General features: G+C 49.3%; 1 protein-coding gene across 1 annotated transcript in view; it reads right to left on the bottom strand.

Annotated features, from left to right (window-relative positions):
* Positions 1 to 12950, bottom strand: part of CLSTN2 (calsyntenin 2) — a 597522-nt gene that overhangs the window by 125429 nt on the left and 459143 nt on the right. Inside the window, exon 5 of the mRNA XM_034995881.1 lies at positions 6776 to 6925. Coding sequence (XP_034851772.1) covers positions 6776 to 6925 — 150 coding nt within the window. The remainder of the gene's footprint in view (positions 1 to 6775; positions 6926 to 12950) is intronic.

Genomic DNA, 12950 nt, shown 5'->3' with positions numbered 1-12950 from the left:
TTTCTTTTGTTTTTGTTTTTGTTTTTTTTAGATTTTATTTATTTATTTGACAGAGAGAGAGAGAGTGAGCGTACAAGCAGAGGGAACAGCAGGCAGAGGGAGAGGGAGAAGTAGACTCCCTGCTAAGCAGAGAGCTGGACGCGGGGCTCCATCCAGGACCTGAGCCGAAGGCAGATGCTTAACTGACAGAGCCACCGGTCGCCCCTCAATGGCTTTCATGTAGTTAAGCCTAAGCCAGCTCTTCAGTGTACTTGCTCAATAATGGATCTGATTTTGGAAAGGGCAGGGTGAAGCCAGCTGACCCCTGGGGCCTGGAATTCTTTTCCCCTTGTCAGGGTGGTGAACAAGTGGATGGCTGCAGAGGGGACGGGGACATCTACTTGACGAAGCTCAGCAGCGGTCTTTTCTACCTCAGACATGCTTAGCCGCCAGCCTCGTCCCCTTGCCTGTGGGGTCTCATGGGATTTGCCTGAAAATCTGACTTCCTTTGCTGTCTAGTACTTTGAATTGGCTTTTGAATAAATACATGACTTTAGGGCGCCTGGCTGGCTCAGATGGTTAAGCGTCTGCCTTTGGCTCAGGTCATGATCACAGGGTCCTGGGATTGAGTCCCGCATCGGGCTCCCTGCTCCTTGGGAGCCTGCTTCTCCCTCTGCCTCTCTCTCTCTATGTCTCTCATGAATAAATAAATAAAATCTTTTAAAAAAAAAAAGAAAGACATGACTTTAGATACTTTTCCAGAAGTGCTCCATCTAAAAGTGCACTCAGGATTAATCATCCTTTTCAGCTGGTCTCCCTGCCGCAGTCTCTGTATCTTTGCCACCATCTGTGTGGTGGGCCAAGGAGTCCTTCTTCCCCAAGACCCCCCTCACCACACCGGGTAATGAAAGCTTCTGTGCTCCCCAGTGCCCTTGGGGTAACACAGGAGGCCCTTCTCCATGACCTGGTCCCCATCAGCCCATCCAGCCTTCTCCTGCATGTCCCAGCCACACCACACTCCTTCCCACCTTCCTGACATCTGTCCCCTAGTCTGGAATACTCTTCTCTGTGCTCAAACTATTGTCCTTCAAGATTTGGCCCAGGCACATCTCCCCACGGCCCCACCAAGGTTAAGCATCTTTCCTCTGTGTCCCCAAAACCTCCTCCACCAGAGCTTTTGTCCTGAGCATTGTCCTTATCTCCTGTACTACGAGCCCTGCTAGGTCATGTTGTCTCTGTACCCCTGGCCTTGAGCATACAGCAGGCCTCAGGAAAGGGTGAGGGACTTCACTCGGCAACGTGTCCTGCCCTGTGGCGGGTGTGTGTCAACTCCTGTTATCTCACAATGCAAATAGCTAAGGGAGAATTAATCTCCACCAGCAGCTTTCATGCTGCTGTCCTTTCCACACAGAAGTCCTAGACACTCTAGGTGTTCAGTAAATATTTTCCGAGTGACCTTCTTGTTCAATGTGAAGGCCATGGCCCAGCAACATGCGGAGGCGCCCCAGACTGCTGAAGTCAGAATCTGCATTTTACCCCGGTGCCCAGGCACTGCTGGGCACATTCTGCTCTATCAGATACCACCCTTCCCTCCCGACGAAGGCCTGATGGCCGGAAATACTGAGACGGTCTGACGCACCTGGAGAACTATTCAAGCCCAGGGAGCGGAGAAAAAGTGGCTCATTACGTGGCGGCATCTCTGTTTCTTTCTGTCTGACATGGGGCACCTTACTGTGAAGGTAAAGGGAGCGGGAAGTGGGCCCGTGAGAGGAAGTCTAGGAACTGGCAGTGCCTGGTGGACAGGTGCTGGGGGAGGGGCCGCTGACCGCCCTGGGCTTGTGCTCAGTGATAAGGGGGGCAAGCAGAGATGGGGTCCAGTGGGGGCAGGAGTCTGCAAACCCGATCCGACATGGGAACTCTGGATCCAGAAGGGCTGTATGTCTGGTCAGCAACATGTCTGGGAGAGAAATGGGGATGGGCCACCAGGGCAGTGGGCAGTGGCTCTCTCCAGAGAGAAACTGTTTCTGTAAAGGGACATGAAATACTGAACTTTGGGTCCCGACAGGCGGGAGCAGATAACAGATTCAGAATTGGACCTCCATCAATAAAAGGGAAAATACACTGAGTAAGTGTTCTGAAGACAAGCTTTTCAGCTTGCCACGTAGAAAGAGATGGGCTACGGGATTATAAAGGACAATGAAAGAAGGCATAAAGAGTTTCCCAACTTAACATAACTGAACAAACACAAAAAACCCACATCAGCAACCAAATTACAAATGATCCTCTAAGGCGCAGTCTGTGGCCCCGAGAAGGAAGGGTCCACAGGATCAGCTCTCACTGGATCCGTTGCCATCCCGATGGCCTCTGAGGGCACTACATCCTCTGTGGTGCTCTGATCCCATGAACAGAAGTGGATTCTTCCCGAAGTCCTCAGTACCCGCTCGGGGTTCAGGCTCGCACACATAAAACTGCTTGGCAACGGGGAAACAGACACTACAAAGACTGCAAATGTCTAGCATGAGAGGCAGGGCACAAGCCAGGCCTTAGCATGTCTCCCACAGCAGGTACACATTTTCCCTGCTTCCTCTAGAATCTTCTTTCATCATGAGTAAGAGCTGCTATAGGGATACCATGAGTTCTCAAGGCTCAGGACAACACACAGAGATTTCATTCTCCCTTCCGCTCACACAGGTCTAGAAGGTGCTCAGACCACCATTTTCTCTGGGCAGCTGGGAATGGGAGTGACATTCCCTTGGGCAAAGCCCCACCTCCCCATGTGGAGTGTGCTGACCCCGACCACCTATTCAGACTTACAATCTCAGAATACAGCAGAGAGAACAAAACTCATATCGTTTCTGGGAAGACAAGACCCAGCCACAGAAAAAAGACAGAGAATGGAAAACCGTAGCCAAAGGAGACAATGCCTTGGCTGAGGTCTGAATGGCAGGTGGCCGTGGAGCCAAGGGTCCGTGATGTCCTTGTGCACAGCTGGGTAAGGCCAGAAGCATGCTGGGAAAGCTGCAACCCCACCTTCCTGGAAAACAGGGCCACGCCCTGGGGCACCTCAGGAATCTGGAAGCAGTCCCTCAGCAGCCTGGGAAGGCAGGGGAGGCTCGAGCTGTGCGCAGGGTCCCTCCCTCCTCGAGGACAGCTCCTGGGAGCAGCTGACGACAGCAAGGGAAGATGGTGCCGACTTGGCGGGCTCCCGGGAGACAGGAGGCTCCTGAGCATGATAGATTGCTTGCACTGTGCTGCAATCCCCTCCTGCCTGGAGGGAAATGCCTAAGAACAGGTACAAGAATTTGAACTGCCAAACTGTGTTTGCTTGGTGACTCTTGTTGTTTGTGGGAAATCAGCTCTGGGAGGAGCCTCTGTTCTCCTGGGCAGTTACCCCTGGCACATACCGCCGACCCCTTACTCACGGCTGGCTCTGAGGGGCTGGGGATCATTGTAGCTCCTGACCCTGGCATTCAAAATCTTGACTGCCGGTCCTCCCCTAACTCAGACCTCTCCAAACTTGCTTCCCACCTCTCCACAGTTCCAACCACCTCTGCAAGCCAGACTGGCTTCCTTACTCTCTTCTATACAGTGCAGGCTTCACCCTGCACCAGCTTCAAGAAGAACCTGCCCTGTCCCCTAGGGACCAGACAACCTCTCAGGGTGAGGGGCGGCATGTTTCATCTGTGGTTAGAAAAGAAAACCAGCGAAACATGGCCCACTCCAGTTTGCTCTGTGAAGCTGGGAGAGGGGATTGGACGAGAGACACACACTAGGGACCAGAGGGCGTTTGATCTTCCCTGGAGAAAGGCACACTTCAGCAATGAGGCTGCAGCCCTGACCTGGGGTAGAGCAGAGGACAGGGCCTCCCTTGGGTGGAGATGGGTGAGCTGGAGATGAGAGCTGCCCAAGGGCAGGAATGAAATGGACCCGTCAGCTGGAAGGAGAGGACTGTTCTCCAGGTCTGGGTGCTGGGACGGGACTTGCTGGAAGGCAGTGTGAGCCCTACTACGCATAGCAGAGAGCCTGGACGACCTGCCTATGATCTGAGGGCCTGCTGGGATGAAGGCTGGGGAGAGAGACCTAGCGGCTTCTAGAGGTACTAAGCTGGAGGGAGGAGGGGTATGATGCAGAATCCCGTGTCAGCGTCTGCCACCAAAGGCTGGCTCACTAGGCAGGGAAGCCCCCATAAAGTAGTTGATTCTGATGTTACACATGCTTAAACGGTTTGGTCTGACACAGTGAACGGATACAGGGAGTTGCTGTTTCCCTTTTTCTTCCTTCCACAGAAAGGCGCATTTTTCACTCTTCATTCATCCATCCAGCCACCTGCTGACCACGTGCATGGCGCCCGGCCCTGTGCTGGGCACTGGGGACAGAGCAAATGGGCACGACCTTTGCCCCCGGGAGCTCACAGTTGGGTGACAAATAGCACTGTGCCCCAGAGGGCTAGGCGCCCCACACAAGCTGCACACACAGGACTCAACGTTATTAACATGATTTTCTTTGCATACATTTAACACTGAAGTGAGTACAAACTCTGTTAGGAAATTGCATTTAAATATAGGTACAAAATGTATTCCCAATCTGTAGGTGTCTCATTTATCAAAGACAAAAAACATTGGGATCTTTCTCCAGATATAGCTTTGTGTTTTACTTTCCCCACTGAAAATCCCGTTATGAGCAGGTGCCCTGCTTAGAAGGCTTTTATATTCTTTCCAAGCTTTCTTTTCAAAAGCTAGACTTTCACTGGCTCAGTCCTTATAAGTTAAAATAAAATAAGCTGAGTACTTCTTTACTCTAATAGCTTTTCATTCATGCATTCATTCATTCAATGGCTATTTCTTTTTTTTTTTAAAGATTTATTTATTTATTTATTTGAGAGAGCGAGAAAGTACATGAGAGGGGGGAGGGTCAGAGGGAGAAGCAGACTCCCTGCCGAGCAGGGAGCCCGATGCGGGACTCGATCCAGGGACTCCGGGATCATGACCTGAGCCGAAGGCAGTCGCTTAACCGACTGAGCCACCCAGGTGCCCCTCAATGGCTATTTCTTGAGCACCTATCATGGGTCAGATATGTGCTAAGTCAGAGAAATTTAGCGCGGAACAAGAGAGACGGAGTCCTGCCCTCAGGTTCCTTGGGGTTAAGTGAATTATACCAACCAGAGCCCAGGCTCCCCGAGGTTGGTGATACATAGTTTCCCACTCTGGCTTGCTCCTTTTTCTCTGTCTCTTGCTTAATCCTAATAGGCGACACAAAGATGGTTCTATCTTTTGTTCTTTATGTCTCATCTGTCTTTTTTTTTTTTTTTAAAGATTTTATTTATTTATTTGACAGAGAAAGAGAGAGGCAGAGCAGGAAACAAGCAGGGGGAGTGGGAGAGGGAGAAGCAGGCTTCCTGCAGAGCAGGGAGCCCGATGCGGGGCTTGATCCCAGGACCCTGCGATCATGACCTGAGCCGAAGGCAGATGCTTAACAACTGAGCCACCCAGGTGCCCCTATGTCTCATCTGTCTTACCTGTGACTCCTCTACTGGGCGTTTCATCTTCCCTACTTTGTTCAAAGGCAAATGTCTCTGGCTCTCTCCAGAGGTGGGTTTAATTACCACCTCCCATTTTTCTAGTTGAAAGATTATGGGCGATAAAGTTGTGTGGGGGGAGGAGCCCTTGGAGAGCTGCCTTCTGAGGGGAGTGACCCCAGGTGGGTCCTCAGGTGTCTTTGCTGTGCGCCCTGAGAATGAATGCTTGACTCACAGGCAGCCATTCCAAGTCTGACCGTGACCTATGTGGTATCCTGGCCTCAGTCTGTCCAAAAGAAATACAGATGCTTAACATGGCTAATGACACTCTCTCTAGGGCAATTTAAGAATGAAATATACAGAGAGAAAGAGAAACAGGTAGACTATAACAGGGGCCTGAAGCTTCAAGACACAAGAAGGGAAGACAGTAGACAAAGCCACAAAATGGAGACTCGGTGAAATGCCCTAAGTTTCGAGTGGGTGGCAGCCGGCGAGCTGCAGTGACCCAGGAAGCCGAAACTGCAATGGCTGAGCCACCGAAATGGGGGCAGGGATACCGCCAGCCTCCTGGCCCGGCCACTGAAATACTGGCGTCACCACGAGAGCTACTGGTATTCCATAAACCATCCAGTTCTCTGCGAGATCCCTCTATGCAACTGGCCTCGTGCTCCTCATTTCCTTTAGGTCAGCACTACACCTGTGTCACCTCGGGGGAACCTGAACCCCTGCTCGGTCTTTGCACACCAAAATATCTACACCACGGCAAAAATCCACCTCTACCTCAGGCTGATGCTTCTCCATTCCCAGAACCAACATTTGAGAAACTCCTTCATCCAAAGGCTGGATTCTGCCCGTACGCCTTCTGAGCCAGCCCAAAGAACAGGACAACCTGCCCCAGGAGTGATGATGCAAACTTGAGGCATTCCAGCTAGACTCCTTCCCTTAGATAAAGTGAATAGGCTTGCGGGTGCTTTCTCCTAAGCACTGTGCAATAATTACTATCGATTCCAAAGTGTCATGAGATTTTAGAAAGGGCGCACTGGACAAACGGGGCACGTGACAGTAGACGAGTTGCCTGGGACACTCTCAGCTGTAAAATGAGGATGATATGTCACCCTGGAGTTGTAAGAATCAACAAGCTACTCTATTTCTGCAGCAGCATGACCACACTTAAAAAATTCCTCTAGCTATAGGTTGTGATGATCTTTAGGACAGGTCAGCCCCGTCTATACACCAAGCCAAGCTGCCTTCACTCAACAGGACTGACAAGAGATGGCCCACCTTGCCAGCCAGGCTTGCAAACTGGCTTCACATCCACCTGCACCAGCGTGTCCTGAGCGGCGGGCTTCTGTCCACAGTCATAGGCGGTCACCAGGATCTCATACTGGCGTTGCTTGTCATAGCTCAGCTTCTCGGTATTTCTAATGTTGCCTGAGGACACAGGGATATTCAAAATTGTTTCAGATCAAATCATCCACACTGCAGTTTTTATTTTTTATTTAGATTCAATTTAGTTAACATATACCGTATTATTCGTTTTAGAGGTAGAGTTTAGTGCAGCTCTTTAAAATCCCTTCTCTACTCCTCTAACCTTCGCTGGAATGGAATGACCCCTCTCCTTACCTCCTCGTACAAACAAGGGCGAATAGGGGGCATGGCTTCCTCGTGTGGCCTGCTTGTGCCTTGGCGACAAATTCCCGGGAACCACTGGCTGGAGCCACCGGGCTGTGGGACAGGAATACTAGGGAATTCCAGGCACACAGCTGGAACCCAACTGGTGTGTTTGTTAGTCATGGGTTGTCAGAAAACTCCCTCCTAAAGTGTGCCCATGTGGTCGTGTCCCCGATGATGTAGGGTGCCAAGGCTCATCTGCCATGAAATCTCTGGGAAAAAGATGGGACTCAGAAATGTCCCGACACATATTTTTCAACATCTGGGCTTGTCGCCAGGGATGTTCACTGCCTCTTCTCACATTATTTTGCTACCAAATAGGAAGTAAAATCAATAAGGAAACGTGCGACCTCTCTTCTGAAAGCTACACAGAATAACAGATTCCTTGCCCTGGTGGCAAAGACGTTTTTCTTCTCCCAGAGAGACCAAACCATTTTTCTGGGCCATTGGTGAGCTTTTGTTCCTGTAAGTTGATGCTATAATTTGGAAATAAATATTTGATCATTAATGAGCAAAATTCAGATTGGACTACTTTTGCTGAAATACAGTTTTCGTTCTTTGGTTCACATGAATAAAGGCCCCGTGTGCATTTCATGACTTCTCGGTTTTTGATTCCAAGAGAGTGAAATCTTCCTTTGTGGGGAATAATTTCATTCTTACTTTTCTTCTGATAGTGGAGCTGACAGCAGTTTACAACTCCAGTGTTATCATTATCCTTCAGCAGAAGTGAAATTAAGAAAATGGAAACTTCAAAAAAACAAACCAACATGCTAATAAGCAAACCCGGAATGGCTGATTCAGGTATATTTTTACAGTTCATCAAAACTAAGGGAAAACTCCATGATGAGCTTTCTTCCATTTCGACGGGTGTCTACGGCTTGTGTGAACTGAGGCAACAGGGACGAAGGCAAGACAGCCTGGGGAATTACCGAAGTCACGTCATGTTCTAAAGATCGGGGGAGTTGATGCCCCGGTCACCCAACACTAGTGACGAAGCGGTCCTCAGTGCCAAGGCCACAGGCAGGGCTCCTCTCGTGGGAGCCAGGCCTTCGAAGGCGGGGAGGAGATCTCCTACAAAGCTGCCCGAGACTTAGGAGCATTTATTAGGAGCACTTATTCACTGTCTGCTCCAGACTGTTTCTAAAAACCTAATCGCAGCCACCAATTTTAAGTGAAAATTTTTTTAACAAAGCCAGTCAAAAGTCTGAATGAAAATGGGTTTGATGTACCTTTGGCCTTGTGCCTGGTGTTCAGAATCGCTCTTGCTTCCCCCCCTTTTCCCCCATGCGCTCGGGTCTGAGCCCAGGCCCCCGCCGGGGCTGGAGCAGCTCAGTGCTGGGTTGGGGACATTTGCTGTGGGTTCTGTTAGCAAACTAGTGTGTGGTTATAGTCCTCACAGGGGAGGAATTCTTGCAGGTTGAAGCGCCGCAATAGAACCCCGTGAAGTAGGCTTCGGCAACATCAAATTGAATTTTGAACAAAAAGCTTTCCCTTTCCCTTTCTTTAAAGTTAAATGGCTTTCAAAAGATCCGCCTTTCGTAAGAGGAAGCCTCAGGGCTTACCAGCTGTGTGACATTAAGCAGACAAAGCACCACTGACCGTGGTAGGAAAATAAACACGCAGCCGAAATCCCTAGCCCTGTGTGTAGCAGTGGAGCACCCTAGCAAGTCCTAGTGAAACTGTCCCAGAAACAAATGTGCTTTCTCCGCCACCACCAGCTTCATGCATGTGACAGTGGGTTTTGCAGCCTGGAATTTGAAGCCTTGGGTCAAATACACCTGTCTAATGTTGTGACTGTGTCCTATTCGGAGAAGCACACATTTAAAAATGTTTGGAAGCTCAAAAAGCCACCCATTTTGTTTCTGTTACAACTGCATTATTTTCCCCACTTTTGAATGATTTCTCCTAGTAGTGTCTTCTTAGGAGACCTGAGGCCACGGTTAACCCAGGTGAGTAGGGACTCCTGGGCCTATTTCTCTGGTCTAGATGAACCTGTGGAAGCTAGCTCTCAAAGAACAATCAGTACCTACCTTGCATATTAGTGAGGGTATTTTATTTTATTTTACTATTTTATTTTTTTTAAAGGTTTTATTTATTTATCTGACAGAGAGAGAGAGCACTAGCAGGGGGAGCAGAAGAGGGACAGGGAAGCAGGGAGCTTGACATGGGGCTCGATCCCAAGACTCTGGGATCATGACCTGAGCCAAAGGCAGACACTTAGCTGACTGAGCCACCCAGGTGCCCCATTAGTGAGGGTATTTTAAAACTGAGGCAGGGTAGGGCGCCTGGGTGGCTCAGCTGGTTAAGCGACTGCCTTCGGCTCAGGTCATGATCCTGGAGTCCCGGGATCGAGTCCTGCATCGGGCTCCCTGCTCGGCGGGGAGTCTGCTTCTCCCTCTGACCCTCCCCCCTCTCATGCGCTCTCTCTCTCAAATAAATAAATAAAATCTTTAAAAAAAAAACAAAAAACTGAGGCAGGGTAGAAGTACAATGAGACCAGCATGCTGACTGACCTGCACCCTCTCTCCAATGGGATTTAAATTGGAGTAACCCCTTTGGAAAGTTATACAGGTTAGTCACTTTGCAATTGCTCATGCCTTTGGGGCACGCAATTCCACATCTAAGAAACTGATTCTGGGAAAATGATAAAAATTGCAGATACAGGTGCAAATATGTTCATCTAAGTATTATTTCTTACAGTGAAAAATGATAAACTGGATGTCTGCTAGTACGGGAAGAGCTAAGTAAAGGAGTCTCTGCATCGGATGGGATGATTTTAACACTAAAAGTGGTAATTCTGAAGTATTCTTAAGGGCGGAAAAAAGTCCGTATAATTGAACGTTAAGTGAAAAAGGGAGGATAAAGAAAAACAAGGAAAGTGTGGCCTTACTTTGTTAAAAAAACTTCACAGAAAAAGTAGCGGTGGACTGTCAATAATGGTTATCTTTGGTGGGATTACAGGTGATTTATTTCCTTCTTCCCACTTTTCTATGCTTTTCAAATTTCCTACAAAGGGCATGCATTACTTTTCTATTCGGATGGAAAGGAAATGTTTTCATTTACTTTAAAATAAGCAGACTCTAGGGCGCACTTTGCCCAGAGGCGGCAGAGTCCCATGACTCACCAGGGCAGCCTGCTGGCCAAGAGAGGCTGCCTGGGGACCACACAGTTGCTCCCTCTGGTCATCCCCGATGGGGCCGAGGGCTCGGTTTGTGCGCCTCGTGTGCCAGCGAGAGCCTTGCTGGCAGAGCGTCCGACCTCTTGCACAGGCACGATACTTCACATGGTATTTCATCCCCATTTTACCAACGAGGATCTGAGGCAAGGGTTAAGTAACTTGTCAAAGATCTCTCCCTCCCTCTCTCTCTCTCTCTCTCTCACACACACACACACACACACACACACACACACAAATAATGGATGCAGGATTCAGATGCAACTTTGTAGTTCTGAGATTAAAAACCACAGCCATGCATTCCCGTCAAACATCATGAGGAGTTCGGGGACAATATCACTGGTGGAAGGCATAGGGGCCAACGCTCAGGGGATCTGGGCTCTAGTCCCAACTCTGCCACCAGGGTGACAGGTGCTGTTAGGCAAGCTCTTTATACTTTAGGACTCAGTTCTTTTTCATGCATTCAACGAGAGTGAGGATCTAGGCCCTATTGATCTCATAGAGACCAGCCAAGTACCAGGAGATGGGGGCCGGAAAGCCACCTGAAGTGAATCCAGAACTTCCTGAGAAGGAGTGGATGTCACCAACTCAGTTACCTGCTCCTAATTTCAGCCTGGAAATCCATGGGGAGTGAATAACCTTCATGTCCCAATCACTCAGGTAAATATCTGATGATCGTGGCACCATGAATGGAGTGTTCCCTCTCTGCCTGGTACCCTGTGAACATCATCCCTGGGCACCGCTTCCCTGAGACCTCACAACCCCTCAAGGAGGCAGGGGCGGTTCCTGCCATGATTTCACAGGGGAGGAATTCAAGCAGAGGGAGGGCTGATGACCTCTGACAGGAAGAGGTTCAGTTTTGGGTTAAGACAATTTGGGCGGAATCCACGTAATGTCTTCTATCCTCTCTCCTGCCCTGCTTCGTGTCTTTCTCCCCCAAACAAAGAGCCTGGCAGGTTGGAGGGGCCAGGAGCCATCTCCCTGCAGTCATGGGGCTTCATTGAGGGAACCCCGAACTCAGCACTACTTTCTCTGATATGCAGGCAAAGAACTTCTTCAAGGAGCCCGGAAGGTCGCTGGGAGAAGTGATGGATCAGGGCCAACTGGGAAGCTCATTAGAATGGGAGCAGCCGTTTCTGTGTCTGCCCCCAGGTCCTGCCTTCATTACTTGGAGAACTGCTTTTGTAAACCTCGCTGTCGGGGGGCCCACACTCCCTGGGAGTGCCCACTCTCCTCTTCATCTTATGTTGTAAACCAGTGTTGGAGGCAGAGGCTTGGCAAAGGACCATTACTCACTTTTAATGAGACAGCTAGGGAAATAAATTGGCATATGTTAGCGAAATGGCTCATCAAGGTGAGTAATTATCTTCATGACTGGGGCAGTTTACCCTCAGATGAAAGGATTTGCATCTCATCTCTCATTGGGCTGTGACTCTCCGGAAGTAAGGCAGGCGGTCAAGAGGAGCTTGACCACTCATCACAGAGACCAGCACTTGTCTCGTCTTGCTCTTCACCAAGGACTCATCACTCCCCAAATTCCACAGCTTTTGTGCATGGGGACCACACAGTTGGTCACAGGGGAACAGAAAAGACAAACCCGTTGTTTTGTGTTTTATGGAGTGGTATGTGCGCATGTGTGCGCGTGTGTGTGCGTGTGCGTGTGTGTGTATGTGATGTGTGTGAGACATGTGTCTGTGTGGTGGGGACAAGCTGGACACATCACAGGGCCTTTAGGAAAAGCTATCAGGAAGCAGTTTTGATAGGTTCTACTGAGTGAAATTACCTACCTCTTCATCCTGAACCAATCTTTAAAGTCCAGTATTTTCTCCTGTACCCTCCTGTGCACTCATGCCCTGATCCTGTGTTCCACGCAGTGAGCATCTAGCTATGTCCAGGTTTGCAACTGTCGGTTTCCACGTTTTATCATTTTACAAGGAAACTGTCTTATTACTATTTTGTCTGTTTTATGAATGTTGCTTTCGTCGTCCAAGGCAGATCATAAACCACAGGAGGCCAGGGATGAGGGTATCTCCTTGGCTTTCATCCCCTTCCATCCTGAGAACCTGCTGCAGTTCTCAGGATGCAGAAGACCGGGTCACAGGATAAGTTTCTCCCGGGTCTTGACATCAAGGAGCACTGGAAGCGCTAATGACGTGCAAGCAGGTGACTGATGGTCTACTTCTCTCTAGACGTTGGCTACCCGGAAGCCCCAAGCAAATCCTCTGCCTCACCCTGGCTCATGGCAGGCTTTATGCATCACCCTCACCCTCGATGCCACCTGACTTTCTATTTGTTATTTTGACTTTCTTCCCACTGTATAGTAAGCTACATGTGGGCAGGCCCATGTCTGTTTTGAGTTCCACTCTGCCTCCATTCCCAGTTCCCAGCACCATGCCAGGACTCAGGCCATATTTACAGAGTAGATGAACTTCAGGTTTTGCAACTTTTGCATCTTTGTGCCAGTATTATATGATCCTATTTGAAACAAAGCGGGGATGCTTTGTTTCACTCACGCTATTCAATAATATACTTGGCAAGTCATTATCATTTGATTAACAGGGAGTTATTGAAAATTGCATTTAAAGTGGGCTGAGTTGATTGGGCCTCTGG

The sequence above is a fragment of the Mirounga leonina genome, unplaced genomic scaffold, assembly GCF_011800145.1.
Source record: "Mirounga leonina isolate KUSES-001 unplaced genomic scaffold, KU_Mleo_1.0 Mir_115, whole genome shotgun sequence".
NCBI lineage: Eukaryota > Metazoa > Chordata > Mammalia > Carnivora > Phocidae > Mirounga > Mirounga leonina.
The sequence above is the reverse complement of the archived record's forward strand: the minus strand, read 5'-3'. Positions and strand labels throughout refer to the sequence as shown.